At 40.2% G+C, this 27085-nt stretch overlaps 1 protein-coding gene across 1 annotated transcript; it reads left to right on the forward strand.

The window, feature by feature from the left end:
- Positions 1–732: 732 nt before the first annotated feature.
- LOC101464291 (uncharacterized) lies at positions 733–10995 on the forward strand. The gene is made up of 4 exons (XM_004546438.5): positions 733–971; positions 2678–2822; positions 7191–7369; positions 8622–10995. Exons 1-4 carry the CDS (start codon positions 750–752, stop codon positions 8775–8777), a joined length of 702 nt encoding a protein of 233 aa, XP_004546495.3. The 5' UTR covers positions 733–749; the 3' UTR covers positions 8778–10995.
- Positions 10996–27085: the final 16090 nt, after the last annotated feature.

The raw sequence follows: 27085 nt of genomic DNA on the forward strand, positions 1-27085 counted from the left end.
ACTGTATTAATCAGTCATATGAATTTGTTATAATCAAATTAATATACACCTCTCGTTCATTCAGTTAGCACTTATATAAACAGGACCGCTCATCAGTCAGGATAAATGAGCGATGTTCAGGATGCTTGCAATAATTTTACATCCAGCAGATGTCGCTATTAAGCAGCACATCCACACAGTCGACAGAAGGGAAACGTTGGGAAACATCACTATTAGAACCTAAACATTTACTCCTCGCTCCATGATGGGTAATTCATTTTTTTGAAAAAAAATAAAAATCTCCACCACCACGGCTGCGCTATGAATCCTGGGATAGGGTGGACCACGAAGGATTCATCCAACCTGTCCTTCACACCTGGGAAAAGGAGGCCACATTTGGAGGAACCTTCAAACTGGGACAGCCTTCGTTGCCTCGCTGTGATGTAATCGGCCTTCAAGGATGCGGCCCCTGATCTGGGACACTGTATATGCCAAGAACCGGCACTGGTACAGAGGCTAGGGGGCCTAAACGAGAAAACCAACAGGAATAGGTTATATTTTTATTTATAATATAAATGGAATGCAGTATAATATCACTGCCGAATGAATTCTTTGATCTCAATAAGGGGAATCAAACTTAGAAAATACAAAATATGTATGCACATATTTTACTGTACAAAAATGGCATGAACAGAAAGAGAGTTATGTTTACAGCTCAGTTTCCACTCCTTGGTGTGTTGCAGTTGATTTCACCCTGAGCATGTTTCATCATGTTTGTCATTCTAACAGACGTCCTCTCAGGACAACAGAACCAAGTCATCTGCTACATTTTCAAGCAGAAATGGTTCTGTGAGGATAGGAGGGAGGCAACCGCCCTGACGCAGTCCTCCCCTCCTGCTGCCTTTTATAAGACCGCAGGTCTCCCAAAGCCAGTCTACACAGAAAGGATGTGCTCCTTGTGCTGTCTCCGTGCCAGACCACAGACACTCCAGGTAGGGCTTCGCCTCACTTCTTTTAGGTGGGACAGAAAAGAAACATACTGTATGTAGGTGGTGTTTTAAACATTGTTGCTTGTCATTATTTTCTTTTGTTTTTATTTATTTTTTTATTTTTACAAAGAAAAAAAGTTGATCTTTCTAAACTAAATGTTGAAGTCTGCAGAAGCACTACATTCCAGGCATCCGTTATTAGCTAGTTATTAATTTCCTGAGTCTTAGTTAAAAAAAACTGTGTGCATTACATAATTTAAGTAGTAAAATAAGTGAGAAGTAAAAGTAAATGGGGAGCTATCTTTCCAAGGCCACTGGTCATATTTCCTAACGCTCCCTTAACAATAGAGACAATAGTATAACCTGTCATTTAATTCTGCAGTCTACTCTCAACAATATCAGAAGCTATGTGTTGGTTACTGAAGGTTATCTATCTGTACTGTACAGAATGTCTACGCTGACATTGTGATTATATCAGATATCATAGTGTTCCCACTTATTTGTTTTGTTGTCTTTGTTTAGTTAAATTAATCCAGTGGCCAGATTCAAACTGACAGTTTGGGTAGTGTGATTGGAAGGATGTTTGTTGTTTCAGTTCAACTATGGCCTAAAACAGCCCAAATGTTTCACTATTAATAAAATATTTAAGGATATCACTTTATTGTACCACAAAAATACCATTAATACATCATTCTGTTGTAAAAGATCATAAATAAATGTACAGCTGTAAGTATTTGGACAATTGTACATTTTTTGTAGTTTTGCCTGTGTACACTGCCACAGTGGATTTAAAATGAAATAATCAAGATGTGGCTGAAGTACTGCTGCTTTAATTCAACAGGTTTAACCCATTAATGCATTTTCATACATACTGCCCATTTCCAGAGAGTCAAAAGTAACAGGGCAAACTAACATCATTTAGACTATAATGATAGTTCTTAATACTTGAATTAAAATCATTTGCAGTCAATGACTGCTTCAGCAGAGGCATTTTTCCTTTGAGACGAACTGCTGGACCTTTACTGCAGCTGCCATCAGTTGCTGCTTGTGTGTGGGTCTGTTTGCCTCTTCATTAACTGAAAAGCCAGCAGCCATCCATGCCAGTGGCACAAAGATGCCTCCACTACGATTGTGTGCTGTCCCTCTTTGTTGCCAATATTTAATTTAGAAAGATGTTTGTGCTATGCAGGCTGTATTTAAATTCATGAAACCATGTCTTGTTTACAGACTTGGGTGATGGTTTGTCTTGAGTTTGAGTTCTTGCCTTGACCAGTGTGAAGTCGTTCTGCAGTCACCTGCTTATGATGTCTTCTGTGGTTTTTTGGGGCATTTTGGTGTTACTAAGCTGCACAGTGCGTTTTTGCTTGATGAGGTTCAAAAGTCACTCATGCAATGTCAACAGATTGTTGAATATCCATCATTATACTTTCAGTCTAACGATGTCTTCCTTTATTTGCATTGAGATTTCTTTGGACCTAATATTGAAACTTGTGCTGGATGGTTATTCAAAGGCAACATTCAGAATCAATTCCAGATCTTTTATCTGCTTAATTTGTCAGAAACTATTGATGGAACAGGCCTCGCCTTCATGTCAGTCAGTTTCATTTACTTTTTTAACATTTGGAGTGTCAAAAACAGAGGAATATGTATAAAAATGGCAGCATTTCCTTAACACCTTTCTCGTATTGTGGTTTTCTTCTTGTCTTCAGGTGCTGTGTGTGCAGATCTGCATGTTTTACTCCAGCATTTGTCTGGTAAGCTGGCCACTGTGCGCAGAGACAGCTAAAGTCCGATGTGGCTCTGACCTGCTCAGTGACCTCATGTTTGTCTGTGGGGACCGTGGAATCTATTTACGTGAGTCTGCCTCAAGTACAAGCTGTGGCTTTATGTACTGTGAGTTTGATGCATCAAGCAGCAGGATGGGCCCACATTATTCAACTTACTTTAGTCATTAGTCAAGCTGAGGAGTAGCAGCTTAACTTATTTTTTTTAACTAAAAGCTCCAGGTGTAAATCTGTAACGATGCACGGACACAAGTGCGCCAATGTGCTTAGTTTCCTTTTTTGAAGTTTTTTCACCTGTTTGTTCATTCATGTTTTGAAAGCTGCTAAGATGAGATACTAAATTAAACAACAAATTACCAATATTTTGAATGGTGCCACTATAACTACAGATTTATTATATGTATTAAAGGTTTGATAATAGCTAAACACACTGTTATTCTCCCTATAATCAGGATTTAAAACTAAATGCGATTAAACTTTAATTACTTCCACTGCACAGTACTCGTACCAATGCAGTTACCCACTGGACTTTTCACCTGGTTACCTTTGCTCTCTTCTAACCAAGGCAACCCTCTGCATCTGCTATCAGGCTGGTGGCAGTGCATCAAAATAGCAGCATACTCACCAGGACACTGTGCTTCTGTGTGATAGTCTTATTGTTAAAACAGTGTTATCTGAGAGCAATAAAAAGGTACAGAGAGGGAGCAGAAGCAGCTGCAGATATGCTCTTTCAGAAGCACTGTGTTCTTTGGCCTATATCGTGATTGTGCTAAATACTTTTGCATGTTTCATGTTTTGTTTATGCCAAAAACAGCGCGATAAATGTTCACAATGCCAGTACTAAACATGACTACATCTTGAAAGTAATGTTTACCATATTCACCAAGCTAGAGACAGTCAAAGGGCTCTTGAAGAAAAGAAACATTAGAAGTAAACACTGAAAGAGGTTTTAAATCAGCCGTGTGAAGATAAATAGTATCAATTATTATTTTGTCTTTTCAGGATAATGTGCTGCTTATCATTAATCCATTCACATACACGCTAATGCTGACGAACGCTGCAGTGCTCAGGCATGTTATGATTGAACTGTTCCTAATTGTACACTGATAATGTACAAAGGACAAAATATTCTACTTCTACATTTCATATCTATCTATCTATCTATCTATCTATCTATCTATCTATCTATCTATCTATCTATCTATCTATCTATCTATCTATCTATCTATCTATCTATGTATATATATGTATATATATATATATATATATATATATATACTAAATTTGTGGAAAAAGTATGATTATTATTGTTTATGAAACAACAGTTTTATCTTTATTTTGTGAATATGTTTTGTTGTAAAACTATCATTTTTATGTACTTATTTTTTGTTTTTGTTTTTAGTGACATAACATTATGAACCATTTAAACAGAGTCAGTGTAATAGGTCGAGTCATTTGGGTCAGTTCTTCGCTTATATTTATTGATTTTGATTTAGAGCTTAAAAAAATGAAAAGCTGTAAATAATAATGGTTTAAAAATATTATCATTCACATTAAACAGTGTCACTGCTACTAAACAGACTGACATGAAATCATCTGTAGATTTCATGTCTGTGCTCCAGAGGATGAATCCTGATGATTTTAAATGCACTTCTTAAATGGCATCTGTAAAACACCAGGAAGGAATTAATCAGAGCATAAGTCATTTAAACTTCTAGGATGTTGATGTGGTCAGTCAGGTAGCAGAGGGTTTTTTATTGGTTTCAGCTGCTTTGGTGTTAATGAAATTAACAAAAGGTGCTCAAAGGTGCAGCAATAAGACAAGTCCCCAAACACAAATGGTTTCCGGTCACTGACATTTTTCCTCCTCATCTATTCTGACTGTTCAAATTCAAATTCAAATTCAAATTCAAATTCAAATTTTATTTGTCACACACACACAACCATACACAGTATGACATGGGGGTGAAATGCTTGTAGCTGTACAATGCCCGACCATTGAATGACAGAAGAAAAGTTTTACAATATTTACAATTTACTACAAAAATTTACAAATTAACTTAGGAATTTACAGTAAAGAATGTGCAAATAGCAGAAGAGATTATAAAGATAAGGATTATAAATTATAGGAATTATAGGATTATAGGAAATGTGTGGTGGTGCGTGTGGTGACGTGTGTGAGAGTCCAGTCTTATAGTGACGTGTTTGGGAGAGTCCAGTCCTACACCTGGTTCAGGGCCCGAATAGCCTGGGGGAAGAAGCTCCTCTTCATTCTCTCTGTTTTGGCCTTAAGGGAGCGGAAGCGCTTCCCAGACCTCAACAGTGAGAAGAGTCCATTGTTGGGATGGGAGAGGTCCATCATAATCTTCCTAGCTTTGGACTTGCACCGCTTGGTGTAGATGGACAGCAGGTCAGGGAGCTCTGATTGAATGATGCGTTCTGCCGAGCGCACCACCCTTTGCAGATCTCGTCTGTCCTGCTTGGTGCTGTTCCCAAACCAGGTGCAGATGTTTGACGTCAGGATGCTCTCGATGGTGCAGGAGTAGAAGTTCTTGAGCACCTTCAGTGGCAGATGGAAGTCTCTAAGTCTTCTGAGGAAGAAGAGACGCTGACGGGCTTTCTTAACCAGGGTGTTGATGTGACAGGACCATGACAGGTCCTGAGTGATGTGGACACCCAGGTATCGGAAACTGTCCACTCTCTCCACTGGCGTGCCACTGATGATGAGGGGTTTGTAATTCCTCGCCTGCTTTGTAGTGAAGTCCACGATCAGCTCCTTAGTCTTGCTGATGTTTAGGAGGAGGTTATTCTCCTGGCACCAGGTCTCCAGGTTCCTAATCTCCTCCAGGTAGGCCGTCTCGATGTTGTCGGAGATCAGGCCCACAACAGCAGTGTCGTCAGCAAACTTGACAATGGAGGTGGTGTCGGATGTGGCTACACAGTCATAAGTGTACAGTGAGTACAGCAGGGGGCTTAAAACACAGCCCTGAGGCACTCCAGTGCTGAGTGAGATGGAGGGGGAGACTTGTTTTCCTACCCTCACTGATTGGGGTCTGTCTGTGAGGAAGTTGAGGATCCACTGACACAGTGATGAGCTGAGTCCTAGATCCGTCAACTTGGTGAAAAGCTTAGAGGGAATGGTATTGTTATACCTTTGGCTAGGTCAATGTCACCACTGGTAGCGTGAGGTAATACCTGGCACCAACAGATTTAACAATTTACTCTAGCAGAGCTGGACAGGGGTACAGAATGGTCTTTAAACCATTTGCAGGACTGGTATCAGCTCCTTCGTGCAAGCAGGAATAGAAAGAGCACTGTCAGAGCTCTACAAAGAGCAGGCCAACAGGCCACTGGTAAGTGACAAAACGGATTTAATGGGCCTGAGAGCCACCATCCTCTAGTGGGCCCTGTGCTCACAGCTGGGTACCCCTGGGGTTGGCCATAGAATACCAGAATTGTATTTTTCACAGATGAGAGCAGGTTCACCCTGTGCACATGTGACAGATGTGAAAGGGTCTGGAGAAGCTGTGGAGAATGCTGCCTGCATCATCGTTCCACATGACTGGTTTAGTAGTGGGTCAGTGATGGTCTGGGAAAGCATGGGAGGGCCACACAGACCTCTACAGCTTAGGCAACAACACTCTTGACTGTCAGCTCTTATGCTGGTGCAGTGGGACCTAGCTTCCCCGTGTGGTGAGAGTATACATATAGTTGCTAGAGGATGAAGCACCTGACCTAAATCCGATAGTACCAATTTGAGTTGCTACAATGAAATTTCGGCTAAATGAACTAGCCCGCCATATATTTTTCACTTTGGTTTTTGGGATGTCTTTGAATTCAGTGCATCTTTTTGTTCCCAACACATCATGGCCTGTATCTGTATAGCACTTGGCTTAGTCCCCAAGGACCCCAAAGCGCTTTACGCCCCTACGATCGCCCATTAATATCAGTATAGATGATTAACATGACTTTTGTCCTGTTGAGAATGTGTCCTGAGGTGTTTTCAGAGTTGGGTAGTGCATTATGTTAAAATAAAAATAATAAATGGACTCGTTCTTATGTAGAAAAGTGTTTATCCATTTAACACACACACAGACATTTAAACCCAAATGAACACATCAGGAACAAGTCGGGGTTCAGCATCTTGCCCAGGGATACTTTGGCACACAGACTGCAGCAGCCAGGGATCAAACCACCAACCTAACGATTAGCAGATACGCTCTACCTCCTGCGCCGCAGCCACGACAGTTCAACAATGACTAAACTGTCCGAGCACATTTATTTTCTGCAGAGGAGGAAGTTGTTATGGCCACATAAGGGGACACAGTAAATCTTAAGCACCACTGTACTCTGTAAAGGAGATTTTGTTTGACTGTAAAGCTATTGATAGTTAAAGGAAAGAGAAGAACGTAGTGTGTGACACGTCTCTCTTCTGCAGGTAAAGGCTTGTGGTCTGGTTATGGCACTCGGTCCAGAGGGAAGGGGATAGTGGATCTGTGTTGCCTGTCATCAGGTTGTGAACTTCATCACCTTGAGATGTACTGTGCTAAACCAAGGAGCCAACAGACCACATATTCTCCATCCACAACAGTACATGCCACTACACAGCCAAATTTGGTAAGATCTCTGTTGTTTAAATAAGTTTATATACCTTGTATCCATCCATTGTCTTCACCTTATCCACTTCAGAAGAACAGGGAGAAGGTGGGAGCTTATCTCATGGCTAAACATGAGGATACAACCCAAAGGCCAGATACAGAGAGGGAACCTATCATGTGTCCTTCACACGTACAGTCGGTTTAGAACGACCACTTAGCCTAACCGCCATGTGTGTTCAGACTGTGGGAGGAAGCCAGAACATCTGCAGTGCATTTGATCCAGGACCTTCTTGCTGTGAAGTGATAGTGCTGACTCTGCACCACTGTGCTGTTTAAGTTCACACTTGGCCTTGACATTATCAGAGGATTGATTATACTGGATCAAAGAGAAAAAAGCTGGGCCTTACCCTTAACTGTCTCATTGTATAAAATACAGTGAAGCGTGTGTCCTCAGTCATTCCTGACCTTTACCAAATTAGGTCACATTAGATCCCAAAGAACATTTGTAAACCAACTGTGGAGTCTTCTCTCAGTGATCTATGGTAGTACTGCAAGCATGTGATCCACAACTATTTCCATTTTTGATTAAATATCTAAAGATGGTGAAAAAAATATGTTTATTTCAGAGCTGTGAAAAACACTTCCCTTCTTTTTCATATAAGTGTGTTTTGTATAAGAATGCAGGAATATGTCCATATACCTACTGAATGTTGGACAGACTCAATATTACCATTTAATAAATATATCAACACTAAGCCAGAAAATCAGGATTGGGAGTTGTATTTGTTTTATTGTGTTGTTTTCCTCTAACACACCTGTCACTGTTAAAGACATGCCTAACAAGTAAATCCAGACATGGTTTCAACTGGCCACAGACAAAAAAGTTTCATTTTATTGAATCCAAAACCACAAAAGCCACAAAGAAAAAGTCAGCATACACTTTAGCAGAAAGTTTCACTGTCATGAAAGAGGAAAACAACCAGTTGGCACTACAGCCACTAAAGACTTATAAATGGTAAATGGCCTGTATTTGTATAGCGCTTTATGAGCTTTGGCCTTATGAGATGAATATTTATATTCCTGGATTTGTAATTCTGCAATAGTATTGCCAAGCCGGGGAAATTCTCTGGTACTGTGGTGATCCAGCACAATTTGTGTGAAGCAACAGAATATCAGCAACAGTGACCACATAACACAAACTAACAGCTGTATTGGAGGCCTTAAGTTCCTCATTGTTTAATGAACTCTTTATTCTTATCTGTGTCTTGCAGTTCCAAGAAGTATTTCAGAAAAAACTTTTACAGTACCTGGGACCTCCGAGCAGTCCGAAGAGGGAAGCATACAGAAGGAATTGGCGGCATTCGCTTCGGCACAAAGTCAAAGTTTCACGGTCACTCAGGAGGATGACTAACAAGTCAGCCGACTAACAAGTCAGCCGACACGAAACAACAAGTCAGCCGACTGCAGCCAATAAGAGCGCACTTTAAAGAATTATGGGTTTACAGTCCGGAGTTTGAAGTTAATATTTATACTCACAGAAGTCCTGTGGTATAAAAACAATCAAACAGTGTATGTGTTTGAGTATGTGCAGCGACCCAGACCTCTTATATGTTCATAGATAAAAGGTCACCTCAGAAACTTTAGAAATGTAATCAGACAGCAAACTTCCAGTAACACAGCAATCCATGTATGGTTAAGGACAGTGTTTGGTGAACCCCTAGCCCCTTCATGGAGAATATTTGGTTGTTTGTTACACCGATTTAAAAAAAAGAAAAAAGTTGATTTAGATTAAAACAAAAGTTAGCTCTAACCTCAGACAGGCCACCAGTAATTTGATGAATAAGTAATGTTCAGGAAGAAGTTACTCCTTTATGTACTTATCATTATAGGCCTTCATATATCTTCACGTTAATGTGATCTGTGCAGCTAATGGAAATAACATTTGTGGGGAGAGAAACACAAATTTACAAGAAACAAATAACAGAAACAGAAGTGATCTACTCATAAATGCACAAAAATCTTAGATTTTTTTATATCTATTTTGAGATGTTACCTCATCCTAGAGCACCATAAATGCTTTTTCTTCTTTACATACAGTAGACCTAATTCTCCCACATCTGCTCTAACCCATGAAAACATCTTCAGCTGCCCGATTCTTCACTATTCTTCTGTCTGTGCTCGTCTCTTGGTGTGGTGTCTGTTAAGAAACATGTCAGCCACTATACCGTAGTTAATAGTTCTTCTAAGATTTTTTATGCACTCATCATCAGAATCCGAACACTTTGTTATATACGCCACCTTCTGTGGAGTCATTTGTAGTTCACACTTATTTCGATGGCACTTGACACTCTTGACTAGCTTTAATATTTGTTTGGGTAAAAGACAAATTTTATCCACTGTGTGTGTTTATTGTTTATGAACATATGTTGTGTAAATGTCTTTAAATGCATTCATTATTTATTTCACAATGAGCACGTAACTATAATAAATATTAAGCCTTATTCATCTTTGGTGCTCTGTTATGTTTTACATTGTTTGGCTGTAAAAGTGATTTCAGGTGTGACAACAGAGTATTTTCAAATCTCACGACATTTTACGTTCATATAATTCTAATCAGAACTTGACACAACCTCCAGTTTCAGAGTGATCTTAAGCTGCTGGCTCATTTTACTTTGACATAGCTACAGTTATCACCAAAAGCCTTGAAGGTCATCTCAGGCCTCGGTGGATAAATAAAGAGCTGCAAGTCTTACTGATAGATTTGTGATTAAACAAAGTGTGCTTTCTTTGAGGCCAAGCTGAAGTTATAACCAGGTGTTCTATCTGCACAGGAGTGTCAGGAGCTAGAACTCTTAAGAGCGCCTCCTGCTGTATCCGGAAGAGTGCAGAACCCTCAACTACACATGCCGTAATACTCCCACCACCATTTATGATAGTTGATGTTTGTCCTTCAGATTAGGAGCCATTTCCTTTCCTTGACAATACTCATCTCCCCAGTATTTTGGTATGAGTTATCCTTGGTTTCATCTCTCTCCAGAGGCTCTTTTAGATGTTTTCTTCTACTCTGGCTTTCCTCAAACTGAGTATAATCAGCGGTTTGCACCTTGTTGTCAGCATTCATTAAACCTCTCTTCATTGTAGACAATGATATGCCTGCTACCATCAGAGTGTTGACAGGTTATTTTTTCTCAACCAAGGAACGATTTTTGTAATAGTGCACATTTCAGGGCTTCACTTTTATTCAGTATGATTCCATTCAAATTCTTAATATCTCTAATCCCCACCAACATGGAACTTTAGAGTAAAGACACCACGATACTGGGAGAACCAGGGAGAACCAGGCTTTGAAAAGCCACAAGTGAAAAAAAAAACCCAGTCCCCATCAGCCTAAACCTGTTGTAGCTTGGCCAATAGTAGTGTAGTCAAAGTCACTTGATCCAGCCCCTACTATGAGGTTTGAGTGTTGTCACATTGCCATTCAGTTTGTGGGTTACAAACAGAAAATGATACATGTATTCTTCTCATGCGTTATTGGACTGGATTATTTCAACAAACTGATGACATTTGCCCATTAATTATTTGTATCCTCCTGTAACTTTACTGTATAAAGGGCTAAGACATCCAAAGTTTCAGGAGTCATTATAAGTCATTATAAGAAGTGTCGTGATTTGGAGAGCCCAGTGCGTGCTCCTGACACAGGGGAACCACATGCTGTCGAGGATACCTACCTTGGCACGACACGGGAAACAAGTCAAACAAACGTCACAATAAAAGCATGCTATAAAACTGTAAGAATAAAACACTTAACATTATTTAAAGATATTTTATCATCACATGTGTGTAATATGCTTAAATTTAAATACTCCCCATTTACATGATACAAACTTTAATTATGGAGTTCCACAGGGTTCAGTGCTAGGACCAATTCTGTTTACATTATACATGCTTCCCTTGGGCAGCATCATTAGAAGAAATAGCATACATTTTTACTGCTGTGCAGATGACACCCAGCTCTATCCATGAAGCCAGATAACACACACCAATTAGTTAAACTGCAGGAATGTCTTAAAGACATAAAGACCTGGATGGCCGCTAACTTTCTGCTTGTAAATTCAGTTCAAACTGAGGCTATTGTAGTTAGCCGTACAAACTTTAGAAACATGGTGTCTAAACAGATTCTTACTCTGATGGCATTACCCTGGCCTCCAGTAACGCTGGGAATGCAGAAACCAAATCGAGGAAGTCTGTCCATCCCTCTTTATACACTTACACCCTCTTATTGTGTCCCCCTTATAAGACACAACAAAAGAAATCCCTCCCCCATATAAGGAGTTGTTTAAACAGATGAACTAGTGGTGGTGAACGTGCATATGGTAAATGGACTGGTTCTTATATAGCGCTTTTCTACTCTCAAAGCACTTTACAGAACTTGTGCATTCACCCATTCGCACAAGCACATTTTCTTAGTGCTTTCTAACTAACATTCAAACTCCGCATCGCAGCGCAATTTGGGGTTTTTGGCATGCAGACTAGGGGAAGCCAGCCACCCCAATATGCATATGACAGGTGTGTGTGTGCTGTGTTTAGCTGGTTAATCATATGTGGTATGGCACAACGGACTTACAGAATTCAACTACTGCATAACTGTTCTAGCACGTTTTCATCAATCTCTAAAATTAGAAACATCTAGTCTGTGATGTGAGTGATGTTAAAAAACTAGTTCATGCATTTATTGCTTCTAGGCTGGACTACTGTAATTTATTATTATTAGAATGTCCTAAAAACTCACTGCAAAGCATTCAGTTAATCCAAAATGCTGCAGCAAGAGTACTGACAGGGACTAGAAAGAGATATTTCTCTGATATTGGCTTCTGTTCATTGGCTTCCTGTTAAATTTAAAATCCTTTCTTCCATTGTAAAGTCTTGAATAATCAGGCTCCATCTTATCTTAAAGACCTTATAGCAGCAACTGCAGGCTTACTTGTTGTTCATATGAAATTTAAATAGATTGGTTGGGAGAGCCTTTGGCTTTCAGGTCCCTCCTCTATGGAACCAGCTCCCAGTTTAAGAGACAGACATCCTCTCTACTTTCAAAATTAGGCTTCAAACTTTCCTTTTTCATAAAGTGTATAGTTAGGGCTGGATCAGGTGACCTGAATTAATTATTATTAATCTCTGGGTCTCTTCTACAGTTTGTCTTTTATTCCATCTTCCTCCCATCATCCCCAACAAGTCCCGACAGAAGGCTGCACTTCTAGAACCTCCCTTCTGGATTCCCGCCCTTTGTTAATACTACCCGAGCGTTGAATTAACCATGTTAGTGAAACCAGCTTGTCACGTAGAAATTCTGATCCTGTTAGTGTTGGCCAAATGAAACTTTCTTTAGCACTGAAAGGTTTATTACTTGAAGTTTCTTAACGCAGTCCTCTTTGGTGCCATCTGGTTACCAAAAATATGAAGTGCAGAGTTTGACTCTGCAACTTGAAACGAACTGCTTGGTTATGATTATTCACTCTGCAGAGCTGAACTGACAGCTTCTGTTTAATGTCATGTGGCAGTTTTGTGTGATATCGGGCTACAGTTGTGGTGCTTTGAACATGGGTTTTTTTTGTGTAAAATGTTATATCTATTTGCTTGATACGTCATTTACGTGAATAAACTTTCCTTGTTTAAACATGGTGTGGTCTCTCTTTATTTGTGATAGTCATAGATTAAAAACAAACATTGTAAATAATAATGTACAACACACTCTTATCCTATAATCTGGGACTCTCCACCATTAACTCTGAAGACGCTTCTCAGATGAAACGTCTTCAAGAAACTTAAACAGGTCAGCCCTGAGAACCTACACGGACAACAAACTCTTACAATAGGTCGGGCGTATGCTTGCTTTTGTAATTAACCAGTGGACATACACCAATATATAATATATTATTTAGTGTATTTCTTGTGTATGTTTTTGACCTGGGGCTGGAGCTGTTGGTTCACTGCTGGCTCCATGTCTTTTTATGTCACACACTGGTTCACTCTCTCTCACACATAAAAAATAAACTACAAATCCTGCAAACACTTCAGTCCCTTAGAAACCATTGAATCAGGTATTGAAACAGTGACGAACCGAATGAAGCTTCAGACGTCACTGATCACTTGACTCTAGCCAGACAAACAAAGCCTCAACACAGTGCCTCCAAAGCACCACGCTAAAGCTTCAGCTTCAAACGGCCCATCATCCTGTTTTTCTCAGTCCCTGCAACCTACTTGTTTTCTCCTCTGCCTAGAAGTCCTGGTGTTTTTCCTAAAAGAGCATTATCCCAGAGAGAATCTGTGGAGGAAATATCTGGTCCTGCACCAACTGGACCATCACTAAGCTGCCTTAGTTTATGATGAATAAACCCATGTTTGAGTCAGCCTGCACATTGTTGCCAGGGGTTGTTTGATTGTTGGGGCTTTCTCTCTGTTATTGTAGGGTCTTTACAATATAAAGGGCCTTGAGGCCACCGCTGTTGTGATTTGGCACTATGTGAATAAAACTGACTTCAGTATTTATTTCATTTATGTATTATAACACATTTGGGTTAAGCACACAGCTATTCCTTTATGTTGGTAAATGGACTGGTTCATTTTCCTGCTCTATCCGAGCACTCAAAGTGCTTTAAATGACTCGTATAATTCACTCCAACACTTACTTCTTCACAAATGCTACCAATTACACATGATGAGAGAGCAACTCCAGTGTTAGTATCCTACCCAAAGATATTTGGCAAGCCTGGAGCAGCCAGGAATCGAACCACCAACCTTCTGCCCTACTCCTGAGCTACAGCCACTCCATGTTGGACAGCTTTTGTCTTGGACTAAGCTCACCATAGACAAGTTTAATCTTGGAGGAAATTTGCTGATTGGACTATTTATTCAGCAAATTCGGCATAAATGTAGCTGTTGAATCGCTCATGCATTTATTTGCTGATGTGTGCTCTCAGCTGTAACCCTGTATTTGATACAACTGATTCAGTTTGGCACTGCCTTCTTAGAAACATGTGCGTGTGTGAGAAAAGGCTACAGTAGCAAATATTTTGCTGGAAACTTAAATAGATAATTAAACCAATTTTTTGTGGTCTTCTATTATAGAATAAATAAATAGTTAAAATTTGATTTGAATAGGTGGGTTTAAACCTCTGAGTGGATTCACTGTAGTAGAAGTAACACTCAAGACGATGTTAAAGTTTGTTCAAATGAGTCACAATGGAGCTGGGACAGGCTCCAGCCCCCCGTGTCTCCCCAGAAGGGTAAGTGGAAGAGAGTGGATGGATTTAGTTACCATGGTCAGTGCTTCAGTGAACTTGCTGACCTGCAGATGGTGCAGAACAAACATCTTCAAACATTTTGATCATTTACAGGTTTGACAGTTTTTTGTGTGCTTGGCTCATGGAAACTGTTCCAAACACAGTCTGATACAAACAGTAGTAGAAGTAAAGTAAAATAGTATTATTTATTAAACAATTCAACAACTATATCAATATTTGTAGTATCTAATAATAAATAAACCTCGGTTATGCAACATTTAGCTTGAAAATGTATCATGGTATGTGCTGGAGTGGCTATAGTTTCTAATTCTGTCAGTGCTCACAATCTATTAAATATTGTTAAATTCAGAGAACTGTATTGTTACTACAGCAGGTGCTAGCAAGTACGCTTCTTTTTTCAGATAGGAGTGTGTTTGTGACCTTTTGACATCATAACACAGTAACAGTTGTTCACAGTCGGCCTGATAAGACATGGAGGGAGCGCATTCTCCTTGTAACCTGCGTCACTGACAGATAACGATATTCGGTCCCATCTCTTCCCAGGCCGCCTGTTTGATTTGATTCTCATGGTCATGAGGGAGCTGTTTTTGTGAGTGGAAGACGATTTATTTGTGACATTTTACACAGTGGACATGTGTGTGACCAACAGACATCTCACACATCTGCAGCAGTAAGAAGTGGTCACAGAAACATTGCTATACTTCAGTGGTTCTTAACCTTGTTGGAGGTACCGAACCCCACCAGTTTCATATGCGCAGTCACTGAACCCCTCTTTAGTGAAAAATAAAATATGTTTTTCAAATTCAAGACATAGATATGTTTTTTACTGGTGCACAAAATGAGCCGTGCATGTCACGGCAGAGGCTCTGCCAAGATCGACTCACCAAACCCCTAGGGTTCAATCGAACCCAGGTTAAGAACCACTGCTATACTTGAAGAGCACAATAAAAGTTTTTTTCAGTGTTTCACTGAGCAAAATATTTTTAAAGGGTTTCAGATTTCTCTCTCTCTCTCTCTCTCTCTGGCAACATTTATTTATTCAAAATATTTATTGTTGTATTATGTTTTTGTCTAAACTTCTTAAAATCATACCATAATAACGAATCACTGAACTGAACTCAAATTAAATCTTTATAAACAGATATGGGCGTTAGTTTAGCTCGCTGCGATGAGCCATGTGGCTGAGAGCGACTGACCCGCGGCCTTCCTGTCTCTCCCTCTGCTCTCCTGTCAGCTCTTTGTTATCAATAAAGGCCAAAAAAACTGAAATGAGAAAAATGAACGTGGAAATTTCAAACCCAAGTCTGCTGTGTGAAATGTAGATAAACACAACTATTTTACAGCATCATACACATTTTTGTAAATATCTTATCATATCCGTTCATGTGACATCACTGAAGCTATGACACTGATATAATGTAAAGTAATCAGTGTTCAGCTTGTATAACAATGGCCTCCTCCATAACACACTGGACAAAAGCAGTTTCAGCAACAGGTTCCTTCAACCTGGCTGTCTGAGGGAACCTTACAAGAGTTTGATTCTGATAACAGTGTAAATTTGATGTCCCCTCTAAATAACTCAACACACAGACATTAATGTCTAAACCCCTGGCAAAAAAGTGAGTACACTCCTAAGTGAAAAGGTCCAAATTGTGCCCAGTTTGCCATTTTTCCTCTCCAGTGTCATGTGACTCGTTATATTATATTTCCTTTTTTATCAGAAAGAGGGACAATACCTATTAATGAACATTTTAACAAATGTAAATATGCCAGATTATAGCCTTAGGCTAATTTCCATATGTAGACCCTCTGGCAGGTTGATGTTACACACAAGTTAATAGCAACATACTGAGACACTATTTATAGACCTTGTATATAGAGACAAGGACAAAAACAGTGATCACATCATATTAGAGCAAACAATGACAACAAGAATGGACAACAGAGGACAATATAGAAAACAATAACGCGTTAGCATAACAAAACCTCAGGTGTGAATGGAGAGGAGGTGTGTTAAATTTGGTGTTATTGTTCACACTGTCTCATACTGGTCACTGGAAGTTTAACCTGGCACATCATGGTAAAGATACATCTGTTACATAAAGATGGCCTAGGCTATAAGAAGATTCCCAACAGCCTGAAACAGGATCCACTCAGGACAGGCCTCGCCATGGTCGAGCAGAGAAGCTGAGTGCACGTGCTCAGCGTCATATCCAGAGGTTGTCTTTTGAAAATAGATAGTGCTGCCAGTATTAAATGGTAAATGGACTGATTCTTATATAGCGCTTTTCTACTCTCATGGAGTACTCAAAGCGCTGTATACAACATGCCTCATTTACCCACTCATACAAGCAGTTCCTTCTATATTTAATGGCAATCTAACCAGCATTCACACACATTCACACTCCGATGGACGCATCAGAGAGCAACTTGGGGTTAGTATCTTGCCCAAGGATACTTGGCATGCAGACTGGGGAAGCCAAGGATCAAACCACCAACCTTCCAGGTAGTAGCTCTACCAATTGAGCCACAGCCACCTCACTGCAGAGGTTGAAGAGTAGGGTGTCAGTCTGTCAGTGCACAGACCATACACCACACACTGCATCGCATGGCTGTCGTCCCAGAAAGAAGCCTCTTCTAAATATGATGAACAAGAAAGTCTGCAAACACTTTGCTGCAGACAAGCAGACCAATGACATGGATCACTGGAACTTACTTGGTTCAAAATTTCCATGATTTCCATATATTACGTTAAATTTAAATCAGATTTGTTACATCTGTTTTTGGTTTTTTAGTTTTTTATAATTGCTAAAAAAAAAAAAAAGGTATTGTGCAATTTTATTTACTTTTTTTCTGGGGTGTTACAGCCCTGGTCACATTTTAAATGAGTGTGTGAGTATGTCTCTACTGTGTTCTGTGCCTTTAAGAGTCTCTACAGGTCCTCCTTCTGATTGGGGAGCTGTTTTGGGCTGTTTTTGATGGTAAGTAGTCTTGTCCACCCCTTCTGAAGAAGAAGGTATTTATTTTTTGTATGTTTTGTCTTGTTAATTAAATTAGGGAGGTGTAGTTAGTGATGGTGTGATGAAGCCCCATGAATGTGTCTTAATTACTTCATTAAAAGGCAGATCACACAAAGCTCAGTTAAACAGCTCGTTTGGAAGTACTGACATCTGCTGGTCATTCGATGTACAGCAGCCAAATGTGGGCTAAATACCAGTGGATATGTAACCATGTTGTCAGTAGCAGATTACCTACATGAGGTCCTGGATATATATAAATATACATACACACCCCTAACTACCAGACTGAATTAAGATTTGTGATAGTGTTTCAAAATGCTCCTTAACTCCTGATACTATTTGGTGGCTCCATAATGTGTTTACAATCTGGTCGTTACAATCCTCAGAATCACCTCAGATCCAGTTCACATTAACCATTAACTTGTTGATCTTTGGTCACGTGATATTCTGAAGGCTGATGCGGGCCTGGACACGAGCTTCATTTGCACTCGACACAGGCCTCGGGTCTTCAGTGTCAGACGTAACATCACAAGGTGTAGTGCTTGTCTTTTGGTTTTTGTTTCACGCAGGGCTTAGGTAGCATTTCTTTGGAATACCTTCTTTTGTTTTGTTTTTTTTGTTTGTTTGTTTGTTTTTTCTTTACCTTTGCTCACCCTTGATTTTATGCTTTCAGTTTTGGTGGGGACACCCTTGCTTACCATTGTGTTGCCCTCCTTTGCCCCTAGACAAGGACATGTCATGGGGGAAAGAAATCATACTGATGACATCAAAGTCTCACAAACTCTCAAAAAACTGTATGTATCAAATATGATACACTCAGTGTTAAGGAGTTAAGCATTTTACATTGAGTCAAGCTAGTGATTTCTCATAGATGGTAATCTGAAAGCGCTGTCTGAGCCTGCACCTGGGTCTGGTCCTGTTTTCTTGAACCAGACATGGTCCGAGCCTCTCTGTCAGAGTTTGTATTACTAGAACCCTTTTCCAGACGAGTGAAAAAAAACAACAACACTTTTGTCCTACAGGATTAATAATAATGTTTAGTAATGTTTTTCCTACCAGGGTAGTGAGTTAGTCATGACTGCAGCCACGAGATGGCAGTAATGTAAAGAATGGAAACAGTCGAGGAGCTTTATGACAGCACTGACTGAGAAGAAAGGAGAGAGAACACTTTACTTTAAATGTTTGAATTTATCTCTATTATTAGATTTGATGAGACAAGCACTGCTTTCACTGTTCATCCTAACAGAATGCCACTGGATAAAGGTATGTTTCTATTAGTTTTCATACAGTCACGGACATTGACATTAAGCATTACCCTTCATTTCAGACAGTGGATGTTGTATATAAACCACAGGAATCTTTATGATGGGTAATCTGGTTAATATCCATGAGAACATACCCGGTCTTCCTGTTTGAATTACATTCCTAAATACTCGTGTTACATTACATTTCTCCGACTCCTTTTTCCTGTAATGAAACCAGATGCATCAGGTTCAGTTCAGTTTTAACTACGGGAAGATGCTGGTCACACACTGATGGGATACATTTAGCTTTGCCAGGTCTCATTTGTTTATGATTACCATTGTCTTATTATGAAACTGAATGTGTGTTTCCTACACTTGGCTTGGATAACAGCCTCACATTTTGCACACTATCATTTTTTTCTGCTCAACACAGTACAGCAGGAGGATTTTCAACAAAGGATCATTTCCCTACAAACCAGTGTGATATGGACACTGTGAGATATGTTGACATGTACATGCACCGCGAGGGAAAAAGGTGCACGAAAGTGGCAGGCAGATGAAGACAAAACGCGGCATAATAATACTTTTACGTTTTGCAATCTACAAAGGTTTGCACTTTGAGAATCAACTTGTGAGAACTGTGACCAATGTTCATGTTTGTGGGGAAAAAAGTGTATAAAGTCCGTGGCGAGGGGCTAGTTATTCTGAGAACCCCTGCTGCAATAAATGAGGGACCACTGTCTACTCTATGATTATTATATTCAACCTGTTAACATTTAGTTTTTTTCAGTCGCTAACAAGCGTTTGTCCAAACAGTTGTCACATTTGCAAAACTGTAAACACAATTAGCACAGCATCGGTCTGTTGTGGCCATACCATTCACACATTTCATGTCGTGTTCACCCAATATGCAGTCAGTGAACACATTTCCACAATGCTTACATTTTCTTAACAGACAAGCTATACCTCCCAACAAAATTATGGACTGTTTTTGTAGTATCTACGAATGTTAACACACAACATCCCACAATAGCAAAAACAATATTCCAAACCTTAGATACAGTATAAAAACCTCTGCTTCTGCAATGATATCAGTACAAAAACAATATCAATATCAAAAATATATCTCAGCTGATAATAAACAAACAATTGAATAATTGACACACAGCTGATTTATGTTGGGTAAATTGGGCCAACCACAGCTTCTTCCATTCTGGCTTAGACTCAGTGGGGTTTATAAGGCAAGACCTTGAGGAGTGATGTTTTTGGAAACAAAAAAAAGACAAACACTATAATGTCTGGTCGAGGAAGAGTAAGAGCAAGGGGCCCAGGGAGAAGAGAAGGCCCAAGGAGAGGGCACGGTAGAGGTGTAAGAATGCGTGGTGGTGGCATTCCAAGGGCTGCAAGAACAGTAGTCAGTGATGAAATTCGTGCCACTATCATTGACCATGTAATCAACCATGGTCTTTCACTAAGAGAGGCTGGTGAAAGAGTGCAGCCCAATTTGAGGCGGTCAACGGTTGCCTCCATTATACGCATCTTTCAACAAACCAACAGGTAAGTATTGCATTTTACATGGATTGTTTCTATTCTCACTTGACATGTCAATATGGTCATACAGTAATGCATATGTTGAATTTTTTGTCTTTCTAAAGAATGCAACGTCTTCCACCCTCTGGGGGAAGAGGAAAGCTCCTCAGTAATGATCAGGAGCTTGCCATTGTAGAAATGGTTACTGCAAATAATGCAATAAAACTGCGTGAAATTCAAACTAGAATTGTGGCGGACCATGAGATATTCGACAATATCGATAGAATCAGCCTCACAACCATTACGCGGACATTGTCCAAACACAGAGTGCGGATGAAGCAGCTCTACACTGTTCCCTTTGAGAGGAACAGTGAGAGGGTCAAGGAGCTACGACGACAATATGTCCAGGTATAGTGTATATTCAATCCAATGTCCAGTTCTATAAGCTTTGCACTTTGCAAGTAGGTAACCTACACAATACTAGGTTACAGTACAGTATGGTATACAGTAATAACATGACTTACATAAACTTTGTTTCAGAGAGTTATGGAATTGGAGGCCAACCAGGCCCCTCATAAATTCATATACATCGATGAGGCAGGATTCAATCTGGCCAAAAGGCGTCGACGTGGACGAAATGTAATTGGAAAAAGGGCCACAGTTGATGTGCCAGGACAGAGAGGGGCAAACATTACCATGTGTGCAGCAATTGCAAATGCAGGATTACTCCTTCACAGATGTCAGGTTGGACCCTATAATACAGAGCGCTTGCTTGCCTTTCTCAATGATCTCCACCAGCGCCTGGTTCCAGAGCAGGGTCCGGAGGGTGAAAACATGAGGACCTTTGTAATTACCTGGGACAATGTGGCTTTCCATCACTCGCAAGCAATAACAACATGGCTTGAAGTCCACCCAAGACTGGTAAATCTCTTCCTTCCACCCTATTCACCTTTCCTCAACCCCATAGAGGAGTTCTTTTCTGCATGGAGGTGGAAGGTTTATGACCATCAGCCACATAACCAGATGTCCCTCCTTGAAGCCATGGATGCTGGCTCCAGGGACATCACAGTTGACGATTGCCAAGGGTGGATCCGACATACCAGGCGGTTTTATCCCAGGTGCATCGACTTGGATAACATCAGATGTGATGTTGATGAAAACATGTGGCCTAACCCTGAAGATCGCAGAGATTAGATGCAAATTTTTTGCCTTTTTTTAGCCCCCCTCCCCCTCCCCCCTTTTTATCTTGGCTTTTTGCTGTTGTTTTTTTGTTCAGAATGCTCTTGTGTGTTTCATGGATATTTTGTTCACTGTAAGCAATACTGTAAAACTTTCTCTGTCCTATCATACCGTGTTTCTACTGTACCTCCTGTAGTAAACAGTAAAGAAACAAACTTGTTTGCTTTTTACTGGAATGCTTTTGAATGTGAACATTACTGTACATGTGGACATACAGTTACCAACCAAGACATTTCTGGTGTCAAAATGGTGGATTGCATGTTTCGCATGCAAATACCTGTAAAACTGAAACATAAAAGTCTATGCAGTTTTTGTAATGTCAATAATAGCCAGTATTTTGAAACCTGGTGTACTTTGATTGACTGCATGTACCTTGTGAAGTGAAAACAAGTGTTATTCTTTGACAGACTAATTTCATTTTGAGTCAGATTTATAGTGTTTTTGTACAGGTAGTGTGTGCAGAGAAAGATGTGTTCTATTTTGAAATGAAGAGTTAGTATATATTTAACAAAATGTATTTTTGAGAAGAAAATTATCAATTTGGCCAATTGTGTTTTGTAGGTGTGAGTCTGTGTTAAGAGTTTAGAAAAAGTATCTGAAGTATGGGTAGGCGCTTGTTAGCGATTGAAAAAAACTGTAATACAGTCTTGATAGAACCAACTGATTCTGCAGCAGAGCATCCCCTGTTGCTTCTCCTGGCTCCCCAGTCCCTGAGCTCCTGCTGCGCACCCACAGGTATGTACAGCAAGCACTGATAGCTTTTTACTCGGTGATCACCATTACTAAATATCTACAACCAATCTGATTATATCCTGTTTTTTGTTTTTTTTTCGATGTTGAAATTAAAATCTAGTAGCAGCCTTCTCATTTCTTTGTGTTTTGTGCTGTTTTACAGGCCCACAGAGGAGGACAGCTCCGACACAGATGAGGGACGGGTCCCAGGACGGTCCATCGGTGGTGGAGCTGGCCATCCTGGTGTCCCTGAAGAGGCCACATCAGTCTCCAATGGAGCATTTCCTCCTCAGCCTTGTTCCTGCTCTGGAGAGCAGCTGGTCCTTTTTATTCCTGTCTCTCTGTAAATACTTATATTTTATATATTTATGTTTAATGTTTGTCTGTGTGAGAATTTTAATATTTTTTCAAATAAATTTTTATAATGACTAATGTCTCAGTTCTACTACACAGCAAATGTTGGCACATGACTTGACACATGTAGAATTTATTTCATATTATACTAATGACAAAACATACTAATACAGTGGGATGCAAAAGTTTGGGCAACATTGTTAATAGACATTATTTTCCTGTATAAATTGTTGTTACAATAAAAAATGTCAGTTAAATATCATACAGGAGACACACACAGTGATATTTGAGAAGTGAAAAGAAGTTTACTGGATTTACAAAAAGTGTGCAATAATTGTTTAAACAAAATGAAGCAGGTGCATACATTTGGGCACCACAAAAAAGAAATGGAATAAATATTTAGTGTATATCAATGTGTGTGTCTCCTATATGATACATGGGGTGCCTTTGTCTGGACGTGCTTCCCATCCAGAGCTGCACAGCACAGAGGGAAGTTCCAGCGCTCCTGAAATCCCTCTGCGATGGACCGCCAGTCTCCAGGTGAAGGCACAGCCATGAAGTTGTCCACTAGACAGTCCCAGATGGCCGTCGCTACCTGGGGGGTGATCTGGCACACCGTGGACACACCGACTCTGTAACTGAACGCGATGGTCCTGCCAGCTTCGGTTAAAAGGCGGGGCCCACCAGTAACTGGTGGGTGGCACCTTTTCTTGGTCTCAGGTTCCCCGCATGCAGCTCTCCACTGTCTTGTCTAATAACACCAAGACCTACTCTATTCAAGCTCTTTTAGACTCCGAGGCTGAACAAAATTTGATTGGCAGCGGTCTGGTACGTCTCCTTGGTATTAAAACACGGCTTCTAAAGGTCCCTGTTTCAGTTGTTGCCCTCAATGGTCAGCCCTTGCCCTCGGTCACCCATGAAATGGAACCGGTCTCATTAATTCTCTCGGGCAATCATCGCGAATTTCTCCGGTTTCTTGTTTTCGCATCCCCTGATTTCTCAAAGTCTTGGGTTATCCTTGGTTCAAGCGCCACAATCCCCATATCAACTGGGCCACCCGTCGTATAGAGAGTTGGAGTAGCCGCTGTTTGTCACACTGTCACACTGTCTGCAGTCTGCTTTACCTCCTTCTCACACTCTTTCACAGTGAAGCTTCTGTATGCCAGCATTATTTTGGTAAAAAACCATCTTTAAAGGTGAGGAGTACTGGGGTAGACCCTCTACCATTCGCTCTCTTACCCATACAAACTTCAAAGGATTGGCAGAAGAGAACCTGCCACCTTCTTTTACATTAACAAACACTTTAAATCCCTCCTCCTTGTTTTGAGGTAGATTCTCACTATCTGGAGAAGCATCTCCACACTCTTTCCTTTTGCCTCTGCTCCACCCTCCCAAATTCCACTCACCAGCTGCAGGCATGAGGCTGGCTCTGATAGTACACAATGATGGCAGTGGTGGCTTCTTGTTTGCAGTTTCTTAATACTTCCTGAACGATAACCGAGGCCAAGAGGTAGGCCATGAGTTTGTGGTTTACCAGGCCTGTACAGGCCTTTGGCTGAAACCTGCCCGCCTCCTCTTGTCCTCCTGTACAGTTTATCAAATCTAATAACCATTATCCAAATCAAGTCCAATTTTTTATAGTTAATCAAACTGAAGAAACTTCACGCCACACACTCCCAACACCGTCAGCATCTCTCCTCCCACCAGTTTCAATCAACAAAGTTTAAGGTAAACTGTGGGCGTAAATACAGTTGGAATTCAGGGAGATGGGAAACACCAAGGTAACAAGACAGATCTGAAAGAGATCAAAGATGATGAGACAGAGGAAGCTAAATGTCATGTACACATGACACATGACAATATCCAACAGAGACAGTCTTAACCATGGAAACAGAGGGGAGAAAAGAAAACTTAAATTAAAGGAATACTATTGATAAAAATAATAAAACTACTGAAAACTGAGAAGACCAGAGAAGGATATCATCAAAAGAGACAAAAACTAAAACTGATGAGAGCAAAGATGTTCGATGTTCTATTACAGAAAGGATCAAAAGGCCTGTGATGATCTAAAATGGGAGTGCTGGGCTGCACTGTACAGAACGCTACCTACATAAACAAGAAGATCATTGTTTAGCGTATCCAGGAGAGTGTTACATTACAAACATTCGGAACCATTTTGTCTCCGACTTCTGTTTAATCTGTTGTTTAATCATCTCTGACACAATGTGTTTTTACATGTCACACAGCAAACAAAACAGATACTGGTTACAGCACCACCTTTGTGTTTTGCTGGACTGAAACCAGAAGACGGAGAGTAAATCGAAACCAGTTAATTTTACTGCTTTTCTGTGGCTGATTTTATTTTCTTCTCTTGTCAGTAGTGTATGCAGGCAGCAGCTTCAGTAGCTGAAAAATATAGCCCTGAGCAAAGTGCCAAAAACTGCACTTCAAACAGAGTCAGTGATTTCAGGTACATAAAAGGAAGACAAAGTGTGTGAAAGCAACAGCAGGTCAACATGAACTGTGGGATTTGTTTCAATGCAGTTTAAAAGACAGCAGGAAAAACAACAGGTCCTGTGAGAAGCTATATTGTTAATCTGATATCGTGAGGTATACAGATAGATTAATTAAACATAACAATCAAATTACACAGATCTGTGTGATCAAACAGTCAGGGTGAAGTATGTGCACTGAGTCCAACTCCAGCGAACAAAAGCCTTCTGGATCCATCTTGGAATGATTAGCAAATAGTACGTCTCAGAATCATCAGATCTGAAATAGAATAGAACAGGATGAGCTAATACGTATTGGTCACACATCAATTAGGGAGAAACAGAAGGACAAACGGAACAACATCGTCATTCCTTATCTCAGGTTTATCAGAGAATCTCAGGAAACTCTTCTCCAAGCACGACATCTCAGTGTACTTCAGACACATGCTGGTTCATCCTAAACACAAAGTAAACAACACAGCGTAGCTGTGCAGTGTAGTGAAGAGTGCAAGACTCGGCTGTCAAGCTGCATTTAAAGGTCAAAGGTCACTCTTTGAGGACGCCAATGTTCACATGTTGGACAGAAAAGACAGAATGTTTGAAAAAGAAGTGAAAGAAGCCATCTTAACCCAAAACCTTGGCTGATAGTCAGTGTGTGATAGGTGAGTGCAATTAAGGGCAAACTCCAAAGCCAATCAAAGGTGAGAAAAGGAAACAAGGTGAATCTGGTGAGGTGAGGGAGTGTGAGGAAGAAAGGGTACGAAAAAACAAGAATCTTTGCAACAGCTGTTGCACCTGTTTACACCTATGCTCATGTGATTAGGCACATGATCAATACTGGGTCGACAACCCTCTGGAGGAACACTCCCAATAGGACATAAAATCAGGGACTCTTCACCAGTTGTTGTTAGAACTGAAGAAGCTTCTTGGACGAAAAGTTTTCAAGACATTTAAAGAAGTCCAGACACTTTTCTTTTCAAGCTCCTTAGACATGTATACAGATGATTGAAGGAATAAATCCAGCAGATTGTGAGGAAAAAGATTGTTGCATAGTCAGGGGAAAGTGCCAGATTGAGCCACCAGGGGTCTCCATCTTATATTCACCTTCTGAAATTGGCTTAGCTCTCTAAGGTTATCAAAACTTTAACACTTTGCTTGGAGGATCAGTTGAATTTTTGAAATTAAAGGCTCTTCATAGAGCATCATAGCTTACAGCTTCATGTTGTTAAGTTATTAAGTGTCAAACAAAGTGAACAAATACCTAGCTTCTTTACATTCAACACTTCCTGCTATAAAGAAGCATGAAAAGACAAGCTGACAAAATGTGCAGCAGCAAGCTCTGATCAACATCTGAATCAGAATCTAATGATAGTTTGTGAGTTGCTGGTACACTTTTATGTCATTTTCTTTGTAAAAAGCATAGACTTTAAGTGTGTGTGTGTTTTGTCTTATATGTTTCATAGGGTTATGATTGGTGTTTTTCCCAATCATTGTGTATTGTGCGTGGGGCAAAATCCTTTATTCAGGCTACTAAATCATAGTTTCCTTCAGCGTGAAAAACTTTCTTTCACAGTGACCATCTTTATAGCTTCTCTGGTACCCCAAACCCATAATGGATAGGGCAGCCTGAGACAAAGTCAAAGAAATGTACTGAGCTGTAGTTTCCCCCTACTACTGTAAAAGAAACATGTTTGAGATTTGAGGCTAATATTTAGGGGCTTTTTTTAAAGGTACTTATCCCATGACTCTGCGGTGGTGCAGGGGTTAGCACTACTGTCTCACGCCAAGAAGTTCCTGAGTCTGACTCAACCATGTGGCGGGGG

The sequence above is a fragment of the Maylandia zebra genome, linkage group LG20 (assembly GCF_041146795.1).
Source record: "Maylandia zebra isolate NMK-2024a linkage group LG20, Mzebra_GT3a, whole genome shotgun sequence".
NCBI classification, from domain to species: Eukaryota; Metazoa; Chordata; class Actinopteri; order Cichliformes; family Cichlidae; genus Maylandia; species Maylandia zebra.

What these genes read in the sequence shown, in the direction of transcription:
- LOC101464291 (XM_004546438.5), top strand. Translation starts at nt 750, where the DNA reads ATGTTTGTCATTCTAACAGACGTCCTCTCAGGACAACAGAACCAAGTC. An exon ending in CCAGACCACAGACACTCCAG is followed by an intron (nt 972 to 2,677) that starts GTAGGGCTTCGC and finishes TCTTGTCTTCAG; the next exon opens with GTGCTGTGTGTGCAGATCTG. An exon ending in GGACCGTGGAATCTATTTAC is followed by an intron (nt 2,823 to 7,190) that starts GTGAGTCTGCCT and finishes TCTCTTCTGCAG; the next exon opens with GTAAAGGCTTGTGGTCTGGT.